Raw genomic sequence first — 25,663 nt, 5'->3', positions numbered from 1 at the left:
GGGTGGTCCCTGGCACTGGGGTCTCTGGAAGTGGGGGGGGGGGGGTCCTGGGGGTCCCGGGTACTGGATGGGGGTCTCTGGGGGGGTCCCTGACACTGGGTGGGGGTCCCTGACACTGGGTGGGGGTCGCTGGGGGGTCCTTGGCACCCATCACCCTTGGCATCCATGGGGGTCCCTGGCCTGTCCCCCCAGATGGGTTTGGGGGGTCCTGGGTGCTGGTGGTTTGGGTGGGGGGTCCATGGTGAGGGTGGGGGTCTCAGGTGTGGGTGGGGGCCCTCGGCATGGGTGGGGGCTCTTGGCACGCATCACCCGTGGGGCTCCCTGGTGATGGCTTTGGGGGGGGTCCAGGGTGCTGGTGGGTCAGGTGGAGGGGGGTCTCTGTCATGGGTAGGGGGTCCCAGGCATGGGTGGGGGTCCCTGACCCACGGTGACCCCAAAGGCTTTGAGGGTCCCACCTGTGAGAGCAACGTGGACGACTGCACCGGGCACAGGTGCCTCCACGGGGGCACCTGCGTGGACGGGGTCAACACCTACAACTGCCAGTGCCCACCCGAGTGGACGGGTAAGGGGGCACCCGGGGGGCACCCGCCACGGTGGGTGAGGTGAGGTGACCATCAAGGCGGGCATGAGGGTGGACACCAAGGTAGAGGACCAAGGTGGTCAAGAGGGTGGGCATCAAGGTGGGCACTAAGGTGGACATCAGGGTGGGCGCCAGGGTGGCCACTGAGGTGAGGACCAAGGTGGGCATCATGGTGGTCATTAAGGTGGGGATAAGTGTGGTCAAGGGTGGGCACCGAGGTAGTCAACAGGGTAGTCATTGAGGTGGGCACCACAGTGGGCACCCAGGTGGTCATTGATGTGGGCACCAGGGTTGGCACCAGGGTGGTCACCAGGGGTCATTGAGGTGGGGTGGGGACCAGAGTGGGCATCAAGGTGGTCACCAGGATGGTCACCGAGGTGGCCAGTGAGGTGGGGACTAGGGTGGTGGTCAATAGGGTGGTCACTGAGGTGGGCACTGAGGTGGGCACCAGGCTGGGCACCAGGGTGGTCATTGAGGTGGGGACCAAGGTGGGGACAGAGTTGGTCTGCAGGGTGGACACCGGGGTAGTCACTGAGGTGAGCACCAAGGTGGTCACCGAGGATGCCTCCAAAGTTGCCTCCAAGGTGGTCCCCAAGGTGGTCACTGAGATGGGGACCAGAATAGTCCTTGAGATGATCCCAGAAGTGGCCACCAAGGAGGTCCCCGCAGTGGTCAGGAGGGTGTGGATCAGGGTGATCCCTGAGATGGTCCTGGAGCGGGTCACCTTGGAAGTCCCCAAGGGGATCACTGGGGTGGTGACCATGGTGGTCCCAGAGATGGTCCCCAAGGTGGTCCCCAAGATGGTCAGGGCAGTATTGATCAGGGTGGTCCCTGAGATGTTCCCCAAAGTTGTCACCAAGGAGGTCCCCAAGGCGACCAGCAGAATGAAGACCAAGGTGGTCCCTGAGATGTTCTCAGGTGGTCTCCAGGAAGGTTCCTCAGGTCACTCACCAAGACCTGCTTGACCCCAACCCCTCCACGGGTCCCCCGTCCTCAGGCCAGTTCTGCACCGAGGACGTGGACGAGTGCCAACTGCAACCCAACGCTTGCCACAACGGGGGCACCTGCTTCAACACCCAAGGTGGCCACACCTGCGTCTGCGTCAACGGTTGGACGGGCGAGAGCTGCAGCGAGAACATCGACGACTGCGCCACCGCCGTCTGCTTCAACGGGGCCACCTGCCACGACCGCGTCGCCTCCTTCTACTGCGCCTGCCCCATGGGCAAGACGGGTGAGGAGGGGTGTCAGGGGGCACCCATGAGGGTACCATTGGGTGGGGACCACATGGAGCAACTTGGTGTGGGGTAGGAACCCCCACGTGCACCCCACCATGGGGTGGGCACCCTTGGGTAGCCTTGGCATGGGTTGGGTGGCACCAGCATGGGGTGGCCATCAGCCGTGGAGCACCCTGGTATGGGGTGGGCACCCTGGAGTTGGCTTTGGCAGAGGTTGGGTGACACCAGCATGGGGTGGGCACCACCCTTGGGCACCCTGGCATGGGGTGGGCACCCTTGGGTAGCCTTGGCATGGGTTGGGTGGCACCAGCATGGGGTGGCCGTGAGCGGTGGAGCACCCTGGTATGGGGTGGGTGCCCTGGTTTGGCTTTGGCAGAGGTTGGGTGACACCAGCATGGGGTGGGCACCCACTGGGGGGTGTTGCCGCACCCATGGGTGCCCTGACGCCCTGGTGGGTGCCAGGCCTGCTGTGCCACCTGGACGACGCCTGCGTCAGCAACCCGTGCCACAAGGATGCTGTCTGTGACACCAACCCCGTCAACGGCCGCGCCATCTGCACCTGCCCCCCCGGCTTCACCGGCGGCGCCTGTGACCAGGACGTCGACGAGTGCGCCATCGGTGGGTGGGGGGCACCCGTGGGTGGGGGGAGGCCCCATGGGGTGAGTGGCACCCATTCACGGTGGTGGGGTCATCCAGGGCCAGAGAGCACAGTCGGGAGTACACCTGCGTGAGCAATCACCATGGGGGGGCGGAGCCAAGAAGGGGAGCGCCCATGGGTGTTGGGAGCACCCATGGCTGGTTGGGGACACCCATGGGTGGGGGGCACCCATTCATGGTGGTAGCACCATGGATGGCGGGCACGCACGGGCAGAGAGCACAGGCAGGACTGCACCCCCCGAGGGATCACCGTGGCAATGGCCCCAAGGCGGAGAGCACCCATGGGTGAGGGGCACCCATGGGTGCCGCCCCCTCCCCCCAGGCGCCAACCCCTGCGAGCACTTCGGGCGCTGCGTGAACACCCAGGGCTCCTTCGAGTGCCGCTGCGGGCGGGGCTACGCGGGGCCGCGCTGCGAGAGCGACGTCAACGAGTGTCTGTCGGGTCCCTGCCGCAACCAGGCCACCTGCCTGGACCGCATCGGGCGCTTCACCTGCATCTGCATGGCCGGTGCGGCCCGCCGCCCATGGGTGGGGGGGCCGGGGGTGGGGGCGGGACCCCAGGTGGGACCTGGGATGGTCCTGGGATGGATGTGGGTCTTGGGATGGGGGGTGGGACCTGGGATGGGATCTGGTAAGGGTTCTGGAATGGGGTGTGGGGTGGGGGTGGGACCTGGGATGGGTGCTAGTGTGGGACCTGGTGCGGGACCTGGAGTGGGTGCGGGACCTGGAGTGGGTGTGGGTCCTGGGGTGGGTGGGGGACCTGGGATGGGTCTTAGTGTGGGACCTGGGGTGGGTCCTGGGATGGGTGGGGGACCTGGAGTGGGTGTGGGTCCTGGGGTGGGTGGGGGACCTGGGATGGGTGCTAGTGGGGGACCTGGGGTGGGTCCTGGGGTGGGTGCTAGTGTGGGACCTGGTGTGGGTCCTGGGGTGGGTGGGGGACCTGCTGTGGCTCATGGGATGGGTTCTTCAGTGGGTGTGGGACCTGGTATGGTTGTGGGACCTGGTGTGGGTCCTGGTGAGGCTATTTGATGTGGTAGGGGATGTGTTATGGGTCCTGCTGTGGTTATGGGACCTGGTGTGGGTTCTGGAACGGGAGTGGGACCTGGTGTGGGACCTGGTATGGGTCTGGGACCTGGTATGGGAGATGGTATAGATATGGGTGTAGTATGGGTGCTGGAATGGGTATAGGTCCTAGTATGGGACCTGGGAAGGGCGTAGGACCTGCTGTGGGACCTGGGATGGGTCCTGGCGAGGGTGCGGGACCTGGTGTGGGGCCTGGTGCAGGTGTGGGACCTGAGATGGGTCATGGTCTCAGTACGGGCCCTGGCATGGGTGCTAGCGTGGGTATGGGTCCTGCTATGGGTCCTGCCATGGGTCCTGGTGGGTTCCGGCAGACTTCCCTGCACTGGCACAGCCGGCGGGTGCCGCGGGCGGGCACGGGGCAGGCACGGGGCGGGCAAGGCGGCGTCGGGGTGGGGTGCCGGTGCGGGTGGGCGTCGGGGTGGGGTGACGGTGCCGGTGGGTGCAGGGTTCAGTGGGCCCCTGTGCGAGCTGGAGGTGGACGAGTGCCAGAGCAGCCCCTGCGCCAACGGCGGCCGCTGCCACGACCTGGTCAACGGCTTCTCCTGCTCCTGCCCCCCCGGTGAGCGCCCACCCCAGCACCCACCCTTGGGCACCCACCGGTGGGTGCCCACTCCTGCACCCACCCCAGCAACCCCCAGCCCCCAGGATGCTCCAGGATGAGGTGGCCCCCTGGGGGTGCAGGAGCTCTGGGGGTGCCTGGGGTCCCATGGTGGGGGGCTCATGCCATCTGGGCCCTCCACCCACCCATGGGTGCCCCCCACCCAGGTTTCTCGGGCCCCACCTGCCAGATGGACATGGACGAATGTGCCAGCACCCCCTGCCGCAACGGCGCCAAGTGCCTCGACCGCCCCAACGGCTACGAGTGCCACTGCGCTGAGGGTGAGGCCCTCCGGCACCCCCAGCACCCATGGGTGGGCATGGAACCCGGCATCAACCACCTGGAACCCATGGGTGGGCGTGGAAGCCAGCATTGACCATCATGCACCCATGGGTGGCCATGGAATCCTGTCATTGACCACCCATGTGTGGCTATGGAACCCAGCACAGACCAGCTGGCACCCACTGGTGGCCATGGAACCCCAGTACTGACCATCATGCACCCGTGGTTTTCCCTGACCTCAGTGTGTTGACCACCCAGCACCCATGGCTGTCCCTGGCCAACTGGCATTGCCCACCCTGCACCCATGGGTGTCCCTGATCTCCTGGCATTGGCCAACCTGCACCCGTGGGCATCCCCAGCCTCCTGGCACTGGTCATCCTGCACCCATGGGTGTCCATGGAACCACAGCATTGACCACCCTGCAGCCATGGGCATCCCTGGCCTCCTGACATTGCCCATCATGCACCCATGGGTGCCCTTGACCTAATGAGACAGCCCACTGTGCACCCATGGATGTCCCAGCATTGCCTATTCTGCACCCATGGGTGCCCCCAGTACCCCATCCCACACAACCCATCCCCTCAGGCTTCGAGGGTCCCCTCTGCGAGCACAACGTGGACGACTGCTCGCCGGACCCCTGCCACCACGGCACCTGCCTGGATGGCATCGCCAGCTTCTCCTGCGCCTGCGCCCCCGGCTTCACCGGCTACCGCTGCGAGCTCCAGCTGGACGAGTGCCACAGCAGTCCCTGCCGCAACGGCGGCAAGTGCATCGACCGCATCGACGCCTATCAGTGCAACTGCCCGCCCGGCACCACCGGTAGGGTCCCTGGGGTGGGCTGGTGGGGGCTGAGTGGGTGCTAGGTGTGGCCTTGGGCCTTCTCTGGGCATGGGATGGGTGTTGCATGGATTGTTGAGTCCCAGCTGGTCTTGGGTCGGTTGATGGACATGGTGTTGGGTCTTGTCTGGTCATGGGGTTGTTGATGGACACGGCATTGGGTCTTCTCGGGGCATGGGATGGGTGCTGGGGATGGCGTTGGGTCTTATGTGGTCATGCATGCGTGCTGGATGGGTTGTTGGGTCCCAGCTAGTCTTGAGTTGGTTGATGGACATGGTGTTGGGTGTCACCGGGGCATGGGATGGGTGCTGGGGATGGCGTTGGGTCTTCTCGGGGCTTGGGGTGGGTGCTGGATGGGTTGTTGGGTCCCGGCTAGTCTTGGGTTGGTTGATGGAGATGGTGTTGGGTGTCACCGGGGCATGGGATGGGTGCTGGGGATGGCGTTGGGTCTTCTCGGGGCTTGGGGTGGGTGCTGGATGGGTTGTTGGGTCCCGGCTAGTCTTGGGTTGGTTGATGGAGATGGTGTTGGGTGTCACCGGGGCATGGGATGGGTGCTGGGGATGGCGTTGGGTCTTCTCGGGGCTTGGGGTGGGTGCTGGATGGGTTGTTGGGTCCCAGCTGGTCTTGGGTTGGTTGATGGACATGGCCTTGGGTCTTCTCTGGGCATGGGAAGGGTGCTGGATGGGTTGTTGGATCCCAGTTGGTCTTGGGTTGGTTGATGGACATGGTGTTGGGTGTCACCGGGGCATGGAGTGGGTGCTGGGTACTGCCTTGGGTCCTATCTGTGCATGGGGTGGGTGCTGGATGTGGTGTTGGGTCCCAGCTGGTCTTGGGATGTCGATGGACGTGGGGTTGGGTCTCATCTGGGCATGGGGTGGGTGCTGGGTACAGTGTTGGGTCCCAGCTGGCCATGGGGGGGTTGATGGACATAGCATAGGGTGTTCTCTGGCCATGGGATGGGTGCTGGTGATGGAGTTGGGTCTTACTTGCGAATTGGGTGGGTGCTGGACATGGTGTTGGGTTCCTGTTGGTCATGGGATGGGTGCTGGGTATGGAGATGGGTCTTCACTGGGCACCGGGTGGGTGCTGGACGTGGCCTTGGCTCCCATCTGGTCATGAGTTGGGTGCTGGACATGGTGGTGGGTCCCATCAGGGCATGGAGTGGGCGACACCATGGGGTGGTTGACACCATGGGGTGGTCACTGGGTGCCACCACACCCCCTCTGAGCAGGGGCCAGGAATAGGTCCACGGGGTGCCCCACCTGGGCATCAGCCTGGTGTGGCTCAGCCCTTCAACCCCGGGTACCCCACGTGGTCCCGGGGCGGGTGCTGAGGTCCAGCCACCCTTGGGTGCCAGGTGTCAACTGCGAGGTGAACCCCGACGACTGCGCCAGCGACCCCTGTGTCCACGGCGTGTGCCAGGATGGCATCGACCGCTACGACTGCATCTGCCAGCCCGGCTTCACCGGTGGGTGCTCCCATGGGTGCTGGGAGGCCTCGGTGCCCACTGGGTGCTCCCATGGGTGCTGAGGAACCTCAATGCCCACTGGGTGCTCCCATGGGTGCTGGGGGGGCCATGGTGCTCACTAGGTCTGGTGACAGTGCCAGGGTGCCTATGACTGTCACCCGTGGGTGCCCTTTAGTGGTGCCCGTGTCAGCTGCACCCAGAGGTGCCCTGTTCAGGTGCCCAGAGCCCAGGAGAGGAGCCCACAGAGGTGCCAGTGACCCACGCACCCAGTGGTGTCCCTGTTGGGTGTCGGTGTGGGGGTGCCCATGCTGGGTGCTCATGTGGGGTGCCCCATTGATTACTCATGTTGGGTGCCCCTGTGGGGTCCTATGTAGGACGCCCCTCTTCAGTACCCACACTGGGTGCCCCTGGGATTTTGCTCGTCTTGGGTGTCTACATTGGGTGCCCGTGTTGGTTACCCATGATGGGTGCCCATGCTGGATGCCCCTGTTGGGTGCCCCATTGATTACCCATGTTGGGTGCCCATGTTGAGCAGTAGCCATGTTGGGTGCCCCTGTTGATTACCTGCATTGGGTGCCCCAGTTGGGGGTCAAATTGATTGATTACCCACACTGGGTGCCCTATCGGGTGCCCCTGTTGACTACTCATGCTGGGAGCCCCATGGATTACCCATGTTGGGTGCTCATGTTGCGTGCCCCATTGATTGTCCATGTTGGGTGCCCCATGGATTACCCATGTTGGGTCCCCCAGTTGGGTGCCCCACTGATTGCTCATGTTGGGTGCCCCATTGATTGCCCATGTGGGGAGACCCAGTTGGGTGCCCCATTGATTGCCCATGTTGGGTGCCCCAGTTGGGTGCCCCACTGATTACCCATGTTGGGTGTCCCAGTTGGGTGTCCCAGTTGGGTGCCGCAGCTGGGTGCCCATGTTGGGTGCCCCATTGATTACCCATGGTGGGTGCCCATGGTGGGTGCCCCATTGATTACCCATGGTGGATGCCCCAGCTGGGTGCCCCATTGATTACCCATGTTGGGTGCCCCGGTTGGGTGCCCCGGTTGGGTGCACCATGGATTAACCATGTTGGGTGCCTCAGTTGGGTGCCCCATTGATTTGCCATGTTGGGTGCCCCAGTTGGGTGCCCCATTGATTACCCATGTTGGGTGCCCCGGTTGGGTGCCCCAGTTGGGTGCACCATGGATTAACCATGTTGGGTGCCTCAGTTGGGTGCCCCATTGATTTGCCATGTTGGGTGCCCCAGTTGGGTGCCCCAGTTGGGTGCCCCATTGATTGCCCACATTGGGTGCCCCAGTTGGCTGCCCCAGTTGGGTGCCCCAGCTGGGTGCCCATGTTGGGTGCCCCATTGATTACCCGTGGTGGATGCCCCAGCTGGGTGCCCCGGTTGGGTGCCCCATGGATTAACCATGTTGGGTGCCCCAGTTGGGTGCCCCAGTCGGGTGCCCCCATTGACTGATCCCCGCTGGGACCCGCAGCTGGGTGCCCAGCAGGGTGCCCCCCGCCGACACCCCCCGTCCCCCCGCCCCAGGGCCCCGCTGCGCCGTGGCGCTCGGCGAGTGCACCCCCGCGGACGGCACCTGCCTCTGCCCGCCGGGCGCCCGCGACGCCCGGTGCCGCCCCGGCACCCTGCCCTGCCGCAGCAGCCCCTGCGCCCACGGCACCTGCCGCGACCGCGGGGACGGGTGAGCACCCGCCGGCTGCTGGGGGGGGCTGGGAAGGGGCCGGGGTGGGTGCCGTGGGGTAGGTGGCTTGGGGGGACCCCCCGGGTGTCCGTGGGTGCTGAAGTTGGGGGTTCAGGGGTGCCTTGGAGGGGGCCCGAGGGAGCTTGGGGGTGCCTGTGGGGGGCAGCCGGGGGTACCTGAGGGTGCCCAGGGGTGCTGGGGGGCACCCAGGGGTGCCCCTGGGGGTGCTCACGGACACTTGCGGGGTGCCCCTGGGTGCTGGGGGGGGCGGCAGAAGGTGCATGTGAGTGCCAGGGAATGCCAAGGGGGACGCCCATGGGTGCCGGGCGGGGGGGGGGGTGCTGGCCGGGGGCACCCTTGGGTGCCCAGCACCCATCGGTGCCCCCCCAACAGGTTCACCTGCGAGTGCCAGGCGGGCTGGGGGGGCCCCACGTGCGCCCGCAGGGAGGACCCCTGCGCCGCCCGGCCCTGCCGCCACGGGGGCACCTGCACCCCCGTGGGTGGGGGGTACCGCTGCGCCTGCCGCCCCGGGTACCAGGGTACGGCCCCCGGGACCCCCCCAGGGACACCCCACCCCCTGGGGACACCCCGCGGACCCCCACCCACCCTGGGCACACCCCCGCCACCCTGGGGACACCCTGAGGATCCCCTGACCCCCCGGGGACACCCCACCCCCCTGGAGACACCTCGCAGACCCCCTGGAGACCCTCTGGGGACCCCCACCCACCCTGGGGACACCCCACGGACCCCCTGCCCACCCTGGGGACACTCTGAGGACCCCCTGGAGCCCCTCTGGGGACCCCCACCCACCCTGGGGACACCCCCACCCCCCTGGGGACACCCTGGGGACCCTCACCCACCCCGGGGGACCCAGCCAGACCCTCCACTCCGCCCATGTCCCGCCCCCCCGTGCCCCCATCCCCGCGTCCCCCGGGGTGACGCGTGTCCCCCCAGGACCCCAGTGCCAGACGGAGGTGGACGGGTGGGTGGCGCTGGCACCCACCGCTGCCTCTGCGCCCCACCCTTCACAGGTGGGCACCCGTGGGTGCTGGCGGGCGCCATGGGTGGGGGCTGCATGCCTGGTGGCTTTGTCCCATGCCCTGACGGGTGCCACCATGCCGGGTGCTTTGGTGGGTGCCACCATGCCAGACAGCCCGTGGTGGCCATGTCCTGATGGGTGCCACCACGCTGGCTGCCGGTGGTGGTGTCCTGGTGAGTGCCACCACCCCGGGTTCCCTGATGGGTGCCACCATGCTGGGAGACCTGATAGGGTGCCACCACGTGGGGCACCAGGTGATGGCCATGCCCTGGTGGGTGCCACCAGACTGGGTGTCCCCATGCCCTCCTGGGTGCCACCACACCGGGTTCTCTAATGGGTGCCACCACGCTGGGTGACTTGATGGGTGCCACCACACTGGGTGTCCCCATGGTGGCCATGCCCTCATGGGTGCCACCACGCTGGGTGACTTGATGGGTGCCACCACACTGGGTGTCCCCATAGTGGCCATGCCCTCATGGGTGCCACCACAATGGGTTATCTAATGGGTGCCACCACACTGGGTGTCCCCATAGTGGCCATGCCCTCATGGGTGCCACCATGCTGGGTGTCCCCATGGTGGCCATGCCCTCATGGGTGCCACCACAACGGGTTATCTAATGGGTGCCACCATGCTGGGTGTCTTGATGGGTGCCACCACACTGGGTGTCCCCATAGTGGCCATGCCCTCATGGGTGCCACCATGCTGGGTGTCCCCATGGTGGCCATGCCCTCATGGGTGCCACCACAACGGGTTATCTAATGGGTGCCACCATGCTGGGTGACTTGATGGGTGCCACCACACTGGGTGTCCCCATGGTGGCCGTGCCCTCATGGGTGCCACCACGCCGGGTTCTCTGATGGGTGCCAGGGTGCTGGTTGCCCCGTGGTGGCCACGGCCCGCTGGGTGCCCCCCTGCTGGGTGCCCCGACGGGTGCCCCCCCGCCCGTCGCGCAGCGGGCGGCGGCGCCTGACGCTGTCGCCGGGGCGCAGGGCGGGCGTGCGAGGCGGCGCTGGCACCCCCCTGCTCCCCCACCCCCTGCGACCACGGCGGCATCTGCGTCCCCACCCCCGACCAGGGGGGCTTCACCTGCCGCTGCCCCCCCGGCTGGCAAGGTACCCCCACCCCGGGGTGCCCCCGCGGCCCCCCCGGGCACCCTTGGGTCACCCTCGGCACCCCTCGGTCCCTCTGGCATCCCGGGGTGCCCTCCAACACCCCTCGGTTCCCCCTCACACCCATGGGTCCCACGGGCACCCTGCCCCTCCCCCTGGCACCCTGACCCCTCCCCGGCATCCTGACCCCCCCAGGACCCTGACCCCCTCCAGGCACCCTGACCCCCTCCAGCACCCTGACCCCCCTGGGACCCTGACCCCCCTGAGCACCCTGACCTGCCCCCCCAGCACCCTGACCCCCTCCAGCACCCTGACCCCCCTGGGACCCTGACCCCCCTGAGCACCATGACCTGCCCCCCCGGCACCCTGACCCCCCCCAGCACCCTGACCCCCTCCAGACACCCTGACCCCCCTCCCAGCACACTGACCCCCCCAGCACCCTGACCCCCTCCAGACACCCTGACCCCCTCCAGACACCCTGACCCCCCTCCCAGCACGCTGACCCCCCCAGCACGCTGACCCCCCCCAGCACCCTGACCCCCCCAGCACCCTGACCCCCCCAGCACGCTGACCCCCCCCAGCACCCTGACCCCCGCCCCCCAGGCGAGCGCTGCCAGGACGACGTGGACGAGTGCGGGCAGAGCCCCTGCCTGCACGGGGGGGTCTGCGCCAACCGCCCCGGCACCTTTGGGTGCCTCTGCCCCCCCGGCTTCGGGGGGGGCACCTGCCAGCACCACCTCGACGACTGCCACCACGGTGAGGGGACACGGGGGGGCGCTGCGGGGGACAGGGGACACTGGGGGGGCACGGGGGGGCTGGGGATACTGGGGAGCACGGGGACGGGGGGGGCAGGAACAGCGGGAGGGCTGGGGGCACTGGGAGGACTGGGGACACTGGGACGCAGTGGGGACGGGGACACTGGGGGACCTGGGGGGACAGCAGGTGCCGTGGGGCAGGGTGTGGGTGCCGCACGGGGGTCTATAGGGCGGGGGGTGCCGCACGGGGGTGCCGTGGGGCAGGGTGGGGACCCCCCACGGCACATCACGGCGGGGGGGGGGTGCTGGCGAGAGGGTGCCAATTCGGGGCGCTCCGGGCCCCCCCCCCCGACCCCCGTCGCCCTCCCCCCAGCCCCCTGCCTGAACGGGGGCACCTGCCGGGGGGGGGCGGGGGCCTCCTCCTGCCTCTGCCCCCCCGGCCTCGGGGGGCCGCGCTGCGAGACCCCCCAGGACGCGTGTCGCAGCCGGCCCTGCCGCAACGGCGGCACCTGCGCCCGCCGCGGCGCCGGCTTCGCCTGCGCCTGCGCCCCGGGCTGGACCGGGCCCCTCTGCCAGCTCGACGCCCCCGCCTGCACCCACAGGTACCCCCGGGGGGCCCCTGCGACGTCCCCGTCTGCGTCCGGGGGTAGCGGCACCCGTGGGTGGCCCCGTGCCCATGCGATGTCCCCATCTGCGTCTGGGGGCATCAGCACCCGTGGGTGGCCCCGGGTGACCCCGTGCCCCTGTGATGTCCCCATCTGCGTCTGGGGGCATCAGCACCCGTGGGTGGCCCCGGGTGACCCCGTGCCCCTGTGATGTCCCCATCTGCGTCTGGGGGCATCAGCACCCGTGGGTGGCCCCGGGTGGCCCCCAGCTGGACCCCGCCAGCACACCGATAGGTACCCCACCCATGGGTGTGCCTTGGTGTCCCCAAATCTCCTCCAACCACCGCAACACCCCCCACTGCAGAAGCACCCATGGGTGTCCCCAGATGTCCCCAAGCCCCTCCTCCCCATAGATGTCCCCAAGCGCACCCAAAGCCACCAGCACCCACGGGTGCCCTTGGACACCCCACAACGCCCTCCTCCCGCCCACCAGCTGTGGGGTGCTGGTGGGGGCACCCATGGGTGCTGAGCCCCCTCCGCGTGCCCGCCAGCTCCTGCTTCAACGGGGGGACGTGCGTGGACGGCGTCGCCTCCTTCACCTGCCGCTGCCGCCCCGGCTTCACGGGCGCCCGGTGCCAGGTGAGCGGGGGCACCCCCGGGTGCGCCGGGGCGGGCGGGGGTCGCGCGGCGCCCAAGGGCGCGCCGGCCCACCCGAGGGTGCCGCCGCGCTGAGCCCCCCCGCCCGCGCGCCGCAGACGCCGCCGGACGCGTGCCCGGGGGGCCCGTGCGGGCCCGGGGCGCGGTGCGGGCAGGCGGGGTCCTGCCCCTGCCCCCCGCCCGGGACGGGCAGCGCCGGCCCCTGCCCCAACGTCACCTGCGCCGCCGCCGCCGCCCGCAGAGGTCAGCCGGGGCGCGGGGGGCAGCGGGTCCCCTCCCAGGCTGGGGGACTGGGGGCGCTGGGGACACTGGGGGCACTGGGGGCACTGGGGGCACTCGGGGCACTGGGAACACTGGGTGCAGCGGGTCCCCTCCCAGGCTGGGGGACTGGGGGCGCTGGGGGCGCTGGGGGCGCTGGGAACACTGGGGACACTGGGGACACTGGGGGCAGCGGGTCCCCTCCCAGGCTGGGGGACTGGGGGCGCTGGGGGCGCTGGGGGCGCTGGGAACACTGGGGACACTGGGGACACTGGGGGCAGCGGGTCCCCTCCCAGGCTGGGGGACTGGGGGCGCTGGGGGCGCTGGGGCGCTGGGGGCACTGGGGGCACTCGGGGCACTGGGAACACTGGGGGCAGCGGGTCCCCTCCCAGGCTGGGGGTGCTGGGGGCGCTGGGGGTGCTGGGGGCACTGGGAACACTGGGGACACTGGGGACACTGGGGGCAGCGAGTCCCTCTCAGGCTGGGGGACTGGGGGACTGGGGGTGCTGGGGGCACTATGGACACTGGGAACACTGGGGACACTGGGGGTGCTGGGGCACTATGGACACTGGGAACACTGGGGACACTGGGAACACTGGGGGTGCTGGGGACACTGGGGGCACTGGGGGCACTCGGGGCACTGGGAACACTGGGGGCAGTGGGTCCCCTCCCAGGCTGGGGGACTGGGGGTGCTGGGGGCACTGGGGGCGCTGGGGGTGCTGGGGGCACTGGGAACGCTGGGGACACTGGGAACACTGGGTGCAGCGGGTCCCCTCCCAGGCTGGGGGACTGGGGGATTGGGGGACTGGGGGCGCTGGGGGCACTGGGAACACTGGGGGCACTCGGGACACTGGGAACACTGGGGACACTGGGGACACTGGGGGCAGCCGGTCCCCTCCCAGGCTGGGGGACTGGGGGCGCTGGGGGCACTGGGGGTGCTGGGGGCACTGGGAACACTGGGGACACTGGGGACACTGGGGGCAGCTGGTCCCCTCCCAGGCTGGGGGTGCTGGGGGCGCTGGGGGTGCTGGGGGCACTGGGAACACTGGGGACACTGGGGACACTGGGGGCAGCTGGTCCCCTCCCAGGCTGGGGGTGCTGGGGGCGCTGGGGGCACTGGGGGTGCTGGGGGCACTGGGAACACTGGGGACACTGGGGACACTGGGGGCAGCCGGTCCCCTCCCAGGCTGGGGGACTGGGGGCGCTGGGGGCACTGGGGGTGCTGGGGGCACTGGGAACACTGGGGACACTGGGGACACTGGGGGCAGCTGGTCCCCTCCCAGGCTGGGGGTGCTGGGGGCGCTGGGGGTGCTGGGGGCACTGGGAACACTGGGGACACTGGGGACACTGGGGGCAGCGGGTCCCCTCCCAGGCTGGGGGACTGGGGGACTGGGGACACTGGGGGCACTGGGAACACTGGGGACACTGGGGACACTGGGGGCAGCAGGTCCCCTCCCAGGCTGGGGGTGCTGGGGGCGCTGGGAGTGCTGGGGGCACTGGGAACACTGGGGACACTGGGGACACTGGGGGCAGCGGGTCCCCTCCCAGGCTGGGGAACTGGGGGACTGGGGGCACTGGGAACACTGGGGACACTGGGGACACTGGGAACACTGGGACACTGGGGACACTGGGGGCAGCGGGTCCCCTCCCAGGCTGGGGGACTGGGGGCACTGGGAGTGCTGGGGCACTGGGAACACTGGGGACACTGGGGGCAGTGGGTCCCCTCCCAGGCTGGGGGACTGGGGGACTGGGGGACTGGGGGCACTGGGAACACTGGGGACACTGGGGACACTGGGGACACTGGGGGCAGCAGGTCCCCTCCCAGGCTGGGGGTGCTGGGGGCGCTGGGAGTGCTGGGGGCACTGGGAACACTGGGGACACTGGGGACACTGGGGACACTGGGGGCAGCGGGTCCCCTCCCAGGCTGGGGGACTGGGGGACTGGGGGCGCTGGGGACACTGGGGACACTGGGGCAGCGGGTCCCCTCCCGGGCTGGGGGACTGGGAGCCTGGACACCTGTGTCCCATCCCAGTTTGGGATACTGGGAAGACGGGGAGCCGGTGATGAGCCCAGTTTGGGGGGACACTGGGAGCGCTGGGAGGGGCCGGTGACCCCGGCTGCCCCCGTTGCCCCCCAGGCGTCCCGCTGGCCCAGCTGTGCCACGGGCGGGGCCGCTGCGTGGCCGCGGGGGCCGGGGGGCACCGCTGCCTGTGCCGCGACGGCTTCGCCGGCGCCTACTGCCAGACGCGCCGCGACCGCTGCCTGCCCAGCCCCTGCCTGCACGGTGCCGCCTGCCGCAGCGCCGCGGGGCGCTACGAGTGCCAGGTGGGTGCCACGGGCGCCGCCGCGGGCGCCGGCCGCGCTTTTCCGCGTCAGCCGGGCGCCGGGCTGCGGCGGCGCCCGTGGGTGCCGGCGTCCCGCGTCCGCTCGCCCCGCCGCCCCGTGAGCAGGGGTCCCGAGCCGCGGGAGGGGGCGGGGGGGGAGGCGGCATCGCCCTGCTGTGCGGGTCCCTTGGGTGCTCCCGGGGCACCCATGGGCGCCCTCCCTGCCCAACCGCAGCGCCCGAGACTCCTCTCGCCATTTCGGGGTAGTTCGGGGCGCCCGGCACCCGCCGCACCGTGCCCCTGAAGGCTGGGGCGGCGGCCCGGAGGTGACGCGGCACCCATGGGTGCTGTGCCGGCAGTGCCCGCCGGGCTACGCGGGGCGCGAGTGCCAGCTGGAGGTGGACGAGTGCCAGTCGCGGCCGTGCCAGAACGGCGGCACCTGCGTCGACCTCGTGGGACGCTACCGCTGCTCCTGCCCCCCGGCACCCGGGGTGGGCGCCCGCTCCCACGGGCCCCGCGGAGGGGGGTGGGGGGCGGGGGGGGCGCGGGAAGGGTCGCCGTGTCCCCGCACCCTCGGGTGCTGGTGGGAAGGGACACCCTGTGCCCCGTCCCCATAGCGGGGGGGCAGCGGGAAGGCGGCCCGTGTCCCCAGGGTGGCATCCGCCAGGGTGCCCATGTCCCACCCCGTGGTGACACCCACCGGCATCCCCACCCCAGGGTGGCACCCCCAGGGTCCCCACCCCAGGGTGGCACCCACCAGGATCCCCATGTCCCCACTCCACGGTGGCACCCCCAGGCTCCCCATGTCCCCACCCCAGGGTGGCACCCCCAGGGTCCCCATATGCCCTCCCCAGGGTGGCACCCACAAGGGTCCCCACCCCAGGGTGGCACCCACCAGGGTCCCCATATCCCCTCCCCAGGGTGGCACCCACAAGGATCCCCACCCCAGGGTGGCACCCCCAGGGTCCCCATATGCCCTCCCCAGGGTGGCACCCACAAGGGTCCCCACCCCAGGGTGGCACCCACCAGGGTCCCCATATCCCCTCCCCAGGGTGGCACCCACAAGGATCCCCACCCCAGGGTGGCACCCACCAGGGTCCCCATATCCCCTCCCCAGGGTGGCACCCACCAGGATCCCCATGTCCCCACCCCATGGTGACATCCCCAGGGTCCCCATGTCCCCACCCCGGAGTGGCACCCCCAGGGTCCCCATATCCCCACCCCACCGTGGCACCCCCAGGGTCCCCACATCCCCTCCCCAGGGTGGCACCCCCAGGACCCCACCCCACCACCCTCCCGCCGCCCCCCGCCCCGTCACCGCCCCGTCCCGCAGGCGCCCGCTGTGAGGTGGACGAGGACGACTGCGCCGCCGCGCCCGGCACCCCGGCACCCAAGTGCCTCCACAACGGGACCTGCCTGGACGGGGCGGGGGGCTACGGCTGCGCCTGCCCCCCCGGCTACACGGGCGCCCGCTGCGAGGGTGACCTGGACGGGTGCCGCGGCCGGCCCTGCCACGCGCCCGGCACCCTGGCCTGCGAGCAGGGTGCCGGCACCTACCGCTGCCTCTGCCGGCCCGGCTACAGCGGTGGGGGCGGGGGCCGGGGGGCACGGGGGGCTGGGGGTGCCGGGGGTGCCGGGGTGGGGAAGGGTGCAGGGGTGCTGAGGGGGGGGCTGGGGGTGCCGGGGGTGCCGGGGTGGGGAAGGGGTCTTGGAGGGGTGCCGGGGGTGCCGGGGTGGGGAAGGGTGCAGGGGTGCTGAGGGAGGGGCTGGGGGTGCCGGGGGTGCCGGGGTGGGGAAGGGGGTGTGGGGGGACGCGGGGGGTGTTGGGGGTGCAAGGGGTGCCAGGGTGGGGATGGGGTCTTGGAGGGGTGCTGGGGAGGCGGGGCTGGGGGTGCCAGGGTGGGGAAGGGGACATGGGGGGGGCACGGGGGTGCTGAGGGTACCAGGGTGGGGAAGGGGGCACGTGGGTGCTGGGGTGGGGGCCGCGGGTGCCAGGGGTGCGAGGGTGGGGATGGGGTTTTGGAGGGGTGCGGGGGGGGGGGGGGCTGGGGGTGCCAGGGTGGGGAAGGGGGCGTGGGGGGGCACGGGGGGTGCCAAAGTGGGGGAAGGGTGCGCCCACCCTGGGGGGTCCCTGCCCCCCACCCCGACGCCCCCCGCCCCTGCAGGCCGCCACTGCCAGACGCGGGGGGGCCCGTGCCAGGCGCAGCCCTGCCGCCACGGCGGGCGCTGCCAGCCCGACCCCGCCGCCCCCCGCGGCTACGCCTGCCGCTGCCCCCCCGTGAGTGGGGCACCCCCCGCCCGCCCGCGCGGCTGCGCTGGGCACCGCGCTGGGCTCCCCGGAGCGGGGGGTGCTGTGGGGTGTCAGTGGGTGGGCAGGAGGCTGGGTGCTGTGGGGTGCTGTGGGGCGCTGTGCGGTGGGGGCTGGGTGCTGTGGGGTGGCTGCTGGGGGGGGCTGGGGGGTGGGGGTTGGGTGCTATGGAGTGGGCGCTGTGGGGGGCTGGGTGCTGTGGGGTGGGTGCTGTGGGGCGCTGGGGGCTGTAAGGTGGGTGCTGGGGGCTATGGGGTGCGTGCTGTGGCGGGCAGGGTGCTGTGGGGTGGGTGCTGGGTGCTATGGGGGGCTGTGGGCTGTGAGGTGGGTGCTGTGGCGGGCAGGGTGCTGTGGGGTGGGTGCTGGGTGCTATGGGGGGCTGTGGGCTGTGAGGTGGGTGCTGTGGGGGGCAGGGTGCTGCGGGGTGGGTGCTGGGTGCTGTGGGGAGGGTGCTGGGTGCTGTGGGGCGCTGGGGGCCGTGGGGCACGCGGGGTGGGTGCTGGCCGCCCATCCCCTGCCCATCCCCCCCCTCTCCCCGTGCCCCCTCCCACCCCCCCCCCATTTCTCCCCCCAGGGTTTCAGCGGGGCCCACTGCGAGAGCCGCCCCCCCCCCTGCCTGCACCCTGCCTGCAGCTGCCCGCCCTCCCCCGCCGCCCCCCACTGCCGCTGCCCCCCGGGCGCCGGGGGGTCCCGCTGCCGGGGGGGGCCCCCCCCCCCCCGCGGCGGCCGAGTGCGGGGCGGGGTGCGGGGCGAAGGCGGGGGACGGCGCGTGCGACCGCGAGTGCAACAGCGCGGGGTGCGGCTGGGACGGGGGGGACTGCTCCCTGCGCGTGGGGGACCCCTGGGGGCTCTGCGGCGCCCCCGGCTGCGCCCCCCGCTTCGGCGACGGCCGCTGCGACCGCGGCTGCGACTCCGCCGGCTGCCTGTGGGACAGCTTCGACTGCCGGCCGCCCCACGGCGCCTGCAAGTGAGTGAGCCGCGGGGCCCCGCCCCACGGGGGACCCCGCCCCACGGGGGACCCCGCCCCACGGGGACACCCTGCCCCACGGGGGACAGCCCGCCCCACAGGGGACTCCGCCCCACGGGGACACCCCGCCCCACGGGGGACAGCCCGCCCCACGGGGACAGCCCGCCCCACGGGGGACTCCGCCCCACGGGGACAGCCCGCCCCACAGGGGACTCCGCCCCACGGGGACACCCCGCCCCACGGGGGACAGCCCGCCCCACGGGGACACCCCGCCCCACGGGGACACCCCGCCCCACGGGGGACAGCCCGCCCCACAGGGGACTCCGCCCCACGGGGACACCCCGCCCCACGGCGGACCCCGCCCCACGGGGGACTCCGCCCCACGGGGACAGCCCGCCCCACGGGGACACCCCGCCCCACGGGGGACAGCCCGCCCCACAGGGGACTCCGCCCCACGGGGACACCCCGCCCCACGGCGGACCCCGCCCCACGGGGGACTCCGCCCCACGGGGACAGCCCGCCCCACGGAGGACCCCGCCCCACGGGGACACCCCGCCCCACGGGGGACCCCGCCCCACGGGGGACAGCCCGCCCCACAGGGGACTCCGCCCCACGGGGACACCCCGCCCCACGGGGGACCCCGCCCCACGGGGGACTCCGCCCCACGGAGGACCCCGCCCCACGGGGGACCCCGCCCCACGGGGGACTCCGCCCCACGGGGACAGCCCGCCCCACGGGGGACTCCGCCCCACGGAGGACCCCGCCCCACGGGGACACCCCGCCCCACGGGGGACTCCGCCCCACGGGGGACCCCGCCCCACGGGGACAGCCCGCCCCACGGGGGACCCCAGCCCATGGGCGACACCCCGCCCCACAGGGCAGCTCCCAACCCCACAGGGCACCATGCCCCACGGGGGACACCCCACCCCACGGGGCTCCCCTCCTGGCCCCACGAGGCACCCTCTGACTCCAGGGGTCACCCCCACCACCCCCCCCCCGGCACCGTGCGCCCCCCCATGCCCCACATCCCATCCCCACCCCCCACCCCCGCCCCCCGTACCCTTCCGTACCCACCCACATCCCCCCACACCCCCCGCACCCACCCGTGCCCACCCGTGCCCCCCCACCACCCACCCACGCCCCCCGCACTGCCACCCACCCGCGCCCACCCACGCCCCCCGCACCCCACCCTTCTGCACCACCCATGCCCCCTGCACCCTACCCACCCGTGCCCCCCACGCCCCTCGCACCCCACCCACGCCCCCCGCGTCCCCCACGCCCACCCACCCGTGCCCCCTGCAGCCCACACACCCAAACCCCCCGCACCCCACCTACCCACGTCCTCTGCACCGATCCACGCCCCCCGTGCCCGCCACCCCCCACCCATCCGTACCCCCCACCCATCCGTGCCCCCCACGCCCACCCACGCCCCCTGCGCCCACCCATGCCCCTGCAGCCCACACACCTGTGCCCCCCACGCCCCACCCACCTGCACCCCCACACCCACCCCCGCCCCCTGCACCCCACCCACCCGTGCCCCCCGCACCCACCCATCCCCCGCAGCCCACCCACCTGCACCCCCCACACCCACCCACCCGCGCCCCCGCGCCCACCCATGCCCCCCACAGCCCTCCCACCCGCGCCGCCCATGCCCACCCTCCTGCACACCCCACGCCCCACGCCCCCCACGCAGACCCACCCGCGCCCCCGCGCCCACCCGCGCCCCGCGCCCCGCAGCCCACCCACCCACGCCCCCGCGCCCACTTGCGCCCCGCAGCCCACCCACCCGCGCCCCCCACGCCCACCCACCCGTGCCCTGTGCCCACCCACCCGCGCCCCCGCGCCCACCCGCGCCCCACAGCCCACCCACCCACACCCCCGCACCCACCTGCGCCCCACAGCCCACCCACCCGCGCCCCCCACGCCCACCCACCCGCACGCTGCAGCCCACCCACCCGTGCCCCCCACGCCCACCCACCCGCGCCCTGCGCCCACCCACCTGTGCCCCCCATGCCCACTCACACCCTGCAGCCCACCCACCCGTGCCCCCGCGCCCACCCGCGCCCCTGCGCCCACCCACCCGCGCCCCATGCCCACCCACCCGCGCCCACCCGCACCCTGCAGCCCACCCACCCGCGCTCCCGCGCCCACCCACCCACACCCCGGCGTCCACCTGCGCCCTGCAGCCCACCCACCCGTGTCCCCCACACCCACCCACCCATGCCCCGCGCCCACCCACCCGCGCCCCCACATCCACCCGCGTCCGCAGCCCACCCACCTGTGCCCCCGTGCCCACCCGTGCCCCGCAGCCCACCCACGCCCTGCAGCCCACCCACCCGCGCCCCCGCGCCCACCCACCCGCACCCCACGCCCACCCACCCGCGCCCCGCGCCCACCCACCCACAGCCCTGCGCCCACCCGCGCCCCCTGCACCCACCCCCCCACCCCCCACGCCCACCTGCACCTCGCAGCCCACCCACGCCCCCGCGCCCACCTGCGCCCCGCGCCCCGCAGCCCACCCACCCGCGCCCCTGCACCCACCCACCCGCACCCCCGCACCCACCCACCCACGCCCCCGCGCCCACCCGCGCCCCGCACCCACCCACCCGCACCCCTGCACCCACCCACCCACGCCCCCGCGCCCACCCGCGCCCCCGCGCCCACCCACCCACACCCCTGCGTCCACCTGCGCCCCGCAGCCCACCCACCCGTGCCCCCCACACCCACCCACCCATGCCCCGCGCCCACCCACCCGCGCCCCCACATCCACCTGCGTCCGCAGCCCACCCACCTGTGCCCCTGCGCCCACCCGTGCCCTGCAGCCCACCCACCCGCGCCCCCGCGCCCACCCACCCACAGCCCTGCGCCCACCCGCGCCCCCTGCACCCACCCACCCACGCCCCACGCCCACCTGCACCTCGCAGCCCACCCACGCCCCGCAGCCCACCCACCCACCCCCCACGCCCACCTGCACCTCGCAGCCCACCCACGCCCCCGCGCCCACCTGCGCCCCGCGCCCCGCAGCCCACCCACCCGCGCCCCGCGCCCACCCACCCGCGCCCCCCAGCCCGCTCTACGAGCAGTACTGCTCCGACCACTTCGGCGACGGCCGCTGCGACCAAGGCTGCAACAGCGAGGAGTGCGGCTGGGACGGGCTGGACTGCGCCCAGGGGGTCCCCGAGGCGCTGGCGCGCGGGGTGCTGGTGGTCACCGTGCTGCTGCGCCCCGAGGAGCTGCGCCGCGCCGGCGCCGCCTTCCTGCAGCGGCTGGGTGCCGTGCTGCGCACCTCCCTGCGCTTCCGCCTCGGCCCCGACGGCCGCCGCGCCGTGCGGCCACACTACGGGTCCCCGGGGCCGCGCGGGGGCGAGGAGACCCCCGAGGTCGTGGGGTGAGCGGGGCCGGGCGGGGGGCGCGGGGCGGAGAGGACGGTGCCGGGTGGGATGGGCCGGGGGGACGTGGGGTGGGGATGGTGGGGCTGGGTGCCGTGAGCCGCGGGTGCCGTGGGTGTCTTGGGCCGCGGGTGCCACGGGTCCATGGTCATGGGTGCTGTGAGCCACGGGTGCCGTGGGTCATGGGGCCATGGGTGCCGTGGGTGCTGGGCGTCTTGGGCCATGGGTGCCATGGGTCCATGGTTGCTGCGTGCCATGGGTCATGGAGATACAGGTGCCATGGGTGCTGGGTGTCTTGGGCCATGGGTGCCATGGGTCCATGGTTGCTGGGTGCCATGAGCCACTTGTGTCTCGGGTCATGGGGCCATGGGTGCCGTGGGTGCTGGGTGTCTTGGGCCATGGGCGCCATGTGTCCATAGTCGCTGGGTGCCATGGGTCATGGAGATACAGGTGCCATGGGTGCTGGGTGTCTTGGGCCATGGGCGCCATGGGTCCATGGTTGCTGGGTGCCATGAGGCACAGGTGTCTCGGGTCATGGGGCCATGGGTACCATGGGTGCTGTGGGTGCTGGGTGTCTTGGGCCATGGGTGCCATGGGTCCATGGTTGCTGGGTGCCATGAGCCACTTGTGTCTCGGGTCATGGGGCCATGGGTGCCGTGGGTGCTGGGTGTCTTGGGCCATGGGCGCCATGTGTCCATAGTCGCTGGGTGCCATGGGTCATGGAGATACAGGTGCCATGGGTGCTGGGTGTCTTGGGCCATGGGCGCCATGGGTCCATGGTTGCTGGGTGCCATGAGGCACAGGTGTCTCGGGTCATGGGGCCATGGGTACCATGGGTGCTGTGGGTGCTGGGTGTCTTGGGCCATGGGTGCCATGGGTCCATGGTTGCTGGGTGCCATGAGCCACTTGTGTCTCGGGTCATGGGGCCATGGGTGCTGTGGGTGCTGGGTGTCTTGGGCCATGGGCGCCATGGGTCCATAGTTGCTGGGTGCCATGGGTCATGGGGATATGGGTGCCATGGGTGCTGGGTGTCTTGGGCCACGGGGGCCATGGGTCATAGGGCCATGGATGCCATGGGTGCTGGGTGCCATGAGCCGTGGGAGCCACAGGTCATGGAGATACGGGTGCCATGGGTCATGGGGCCATGGGTGCTGTGGGTGCTGGGTGTCTTGGGTCATGGGTGCTACGGGTCCATGGTTGCTGGGTGCCATGAGGCACAGGTGTCTCGGGTCATGGGGCCGTGGGTACCATGGGTGCTGTGGGTGCTGGGTGTCTTGGGCCATGGGTACCATGGGTCTATGGTTGTTGGGTGCCATGAGTCATGGGGATATGGGTGCCATGGGTCATGGGGCCACGGGTGCCGTGGCTGCTGGGTGTCTTGGGCCTTGGGTGCCACGGGGCCATGGTTGCTGGGTGCCATGAGCCGTGGAAGCCACGGGTCATGGAGATACGGGTGCTATGGGTCACAGGGCCATGGGTGCTGTGGGTGCTGGGTGTCTTGGGTCATGGGTGCCATGGGGCCATGGTTGCTGGGTGCCGTGAGCCGTGGAAGCCACGGGTCATGGAGATACGGGTGCTATGGGTCACAGGGCCATGGGTGCTGTGGGTGCTGGGTGTCTTGGGTCATGGGTGCCACGGGGCCATGGTTGCTGGGTGCCATGAGCCGTGGGAGCCACGGGTCATGGAGATACGGGTGCTATGGGTCACAGGGCCATGGGTGCTGTGGGTGCTGGGTGTCTTGGGTCATGGGTGCCATGGGGCCATGGTTGCTGGGTGCCATGAGCCGTGGGAGCCACGGGTCATGGAGATACGGGTGCTATGGGTCACAGGGCCATGGGTGCTGTGGGTGCTGGGTGTCTTGGGTCATGGGTGCCACGGGGCCATGGTTGCTGGGTGCCATGAGCCGTGGGAGCCACGGGTCATGGAGATACGGGTGCCGTGGGTCACGGGGCCATGGGTGCCACGGGTCAGGGCTGGGCGCCGTGAGCCGCGAGGCCACGGGCGCGGCTACGCCGAGCCGCGGGACCGCCGGTGCCAGTTTCCGGGTGCCACGGCCGCGCAGGTCCCCCGCGTCCCTCTGACCCCCCGCTGTCCCCCGGCAGCTCGGTGGTGACGCTGGAGATCGACAACCGCCTGTGCGCACAGGCGTCCGACCGGTGCTTCCCCGACACCCGCAGCGCCGCCGACTACCTGGCCGCCCTCTCCGCCCTGGAGCGCCTGCGGTTCCCCTACCCCATCGAGGCCGTGCGCGGTGAGCGGCGGCGTCCCCGCGGCGCGCTGGGGCGGTGACGCGGCGCCGAGCGGGGCGAGCCGGTGGGGACGGCGCGCGCCCGTAGGTGGCACGTCCCCGGCTCGGGGAGGGGGCGACCTTCCCCCTGCGGCGTGAGGTGCCCCTGACGGAGGGGTGTCCCGGTGGCGATGGTGTCCCCCACCCTGATGGTGTCACCAACACGTGGGTGCCCCGTGATGACATCACCATCATGGTGTCCCCCACGTGTGGGTGCCCTACGGTGGCAGCACCCTGACGGCATCCTCAAGACGCGGGGTGCCCTGTGATGACATCACCATGATGGTGTCCCCCACACGTGGGTGCCCCATGGTGACATCACCATGATGGTGTCCCGAGCACGTGGGTGCCCCACGGCAGCATCACCCCGGTGTGGTGTCCCCCACACACCATGACATCACCATCATGGTGTCCCCCACGTGTGGGTGCCCTACGGTGGCAGCACCCTGATGGCGTCCTCAAGACACGGGGTGCCCCGTGATGACATCACCATGATGGTGTCCCCCACACACGGGTGCCCCATGTCCGCATCACCCCGGTGTGGCGTCCCCCACACGTGGGTGCCCCGTGATGACATCACCATGATGGTGTCCCCCACACACGGGTGCCCCATGATGACATCACCATCATGGTGTCCCCCACGTGTGGGTGCCCTACGGTGGCAGCACCCTGACGGCATCCTCAAGACGCGGGGTGCCCTGTGATGACATCACCATGATGGTGTCCCCCACACGTGGGTGCCCCATGGTGACATCACCATGATGGTGTCCCCCCACACGTGGGTGCCCCACGTCCGCATCACCCCGGTGTGGCATCCCCCACACGTGGGTGCCCCGTGATGACATCACCATGATGGTGTCCCGAGCACGTGGGGTGCCCCATGGTGACATCACCATGATGGTGTCCCCCACACGCGGGTGCCCCACGGCGGCGGGCGGCGCCCTGACCGTGCCGCGTCTCCGCGCCGGCAGGCGACAAGCTCCCCGAGGCGCCGGAGCCGGCGCGGCTGCTGCCGCTGGCGGTGGTGGGGGGCGTCATCCTGCTGGCCGTGGCGGCGCTGGGGGTGCTGGTGGCGCGGCGCCGGCGGGAGCAGAGCACCCTGTGGCTCCCCGAGGGCTTCAGCCTGGCCAAGGCCGGCGAGAGGGGCCGGCGGGAGCCCGTGGGGCAGGACGCCCTGGGCATGAAGTGAGGGGCCGGGGGGCACGGGCGGTGGGGGTCCTGGGGGGCCGGGGGTCCTGGGGGGTGGTGGGACTGGGGGCACTGGAATGGGGGGTCCTGGGGGGGGTGGGGGGACTGGGGGACACTGGAATGGGGGGTCCTGGGGGGTGGTGGAACTGGGGGCACTGGAATGGGGGGTCCTGGGGGTGGTGGAACTGGGGGGCACTGGGGGAGGGGGTTCTGGGAGCTGGTGGGACTGGGGGGCACTGGGGGTGGGGGGTCCTGGGGGTGGTGGGACTGGGGGCACTGGGGTGGGGGTCCTGGGGGTGGGTGGAACTGGGGGGCACTGGGGGAGCTGGTGGGACTGGG

At 71.7% G+C, this 25,663-nt stretch overlaps 1 protein-coding gene across 1 annotated transcript in view; it reads left to right on the top strand.

The window, feature by feature from the left end:
• Positions 1-25,325, top strand: part of NOTCH3 (notch receptor 3) — a gene marked incomplete at both ends in the record, with an annotated part of 30,907 nt that extends 5,582 nt beyond the window's left edge. The window contains 25 exon segments of the mRNA XM_082012143.1: positions 440-562; positions 1,578-1,811; positions 2,278-2,433; positions 2,795-2,980; positions 4,001-4,114; positions 4,321-4,434; positions 5,021-5,254; positions 6,630-6,740; positions 8,284-8,437; positions 8,831-8,976; positions 10,467-10,589; positions 11,190-11,342; positions 11,715-11,943; positions 12,498-12,585; positions 12,702-12,846; positions 14,999-15,186; positions 15,545-15,665; positions 15,668-15,676; positions 16,519-16,770; positions 17,351-17,463; positions 18,131-18,193; positions 18,195-18,460; positions 21,528-21,848; positions 23,952-24,100; positions 25,108-25,325. Coding sequence (XP_081868269.1) covers positions 440-562; positions 1,578-1,811; positions 2,278-2,433; positions 2,795-2,980; positions 4,001-4,114; positions 4,321-4,434; positions 5,021-5,254; positions 6,630-6,740; positions 8,284-8,437; positions 8,831-8,976; positions 10,467-10,589; positions 11,190-11,342; positions 11,715-11,943; positions 12,498-12,585; positions 12,702-12,846; positions 14,999-15,186; positions 15,545-15,665; positions 15,668-15,676; positions 16,519-16,770; positions 17,351-17,463; positions 18,131-18,193; positions 18,195-18,460; positions 21,528-21,848; positions 23,952-24,100; positions 25,108-25,325 — 4,010 coding nt within the window.
• Positions 25,326-25,663: the final 338 nt, after the last annotated feature.

The sequence above is a fragment of the Phaethon aethereus genome, assembly GCF_964289735.1.
Source record: "Phaethon aethereus genome assembly, chromosome: 32".
In the NCBI taxonomy this organism is placed as follows: domain Eukaryota; kingdom Metazoa; phylum Chordata; class Aves; order Phaethontiformes; family Phaethontidae; genus Phaethon; species Phaethon aethereus.
This window is presented reverse-complemented; position numbering and strand designations above follow the sequence as displayed.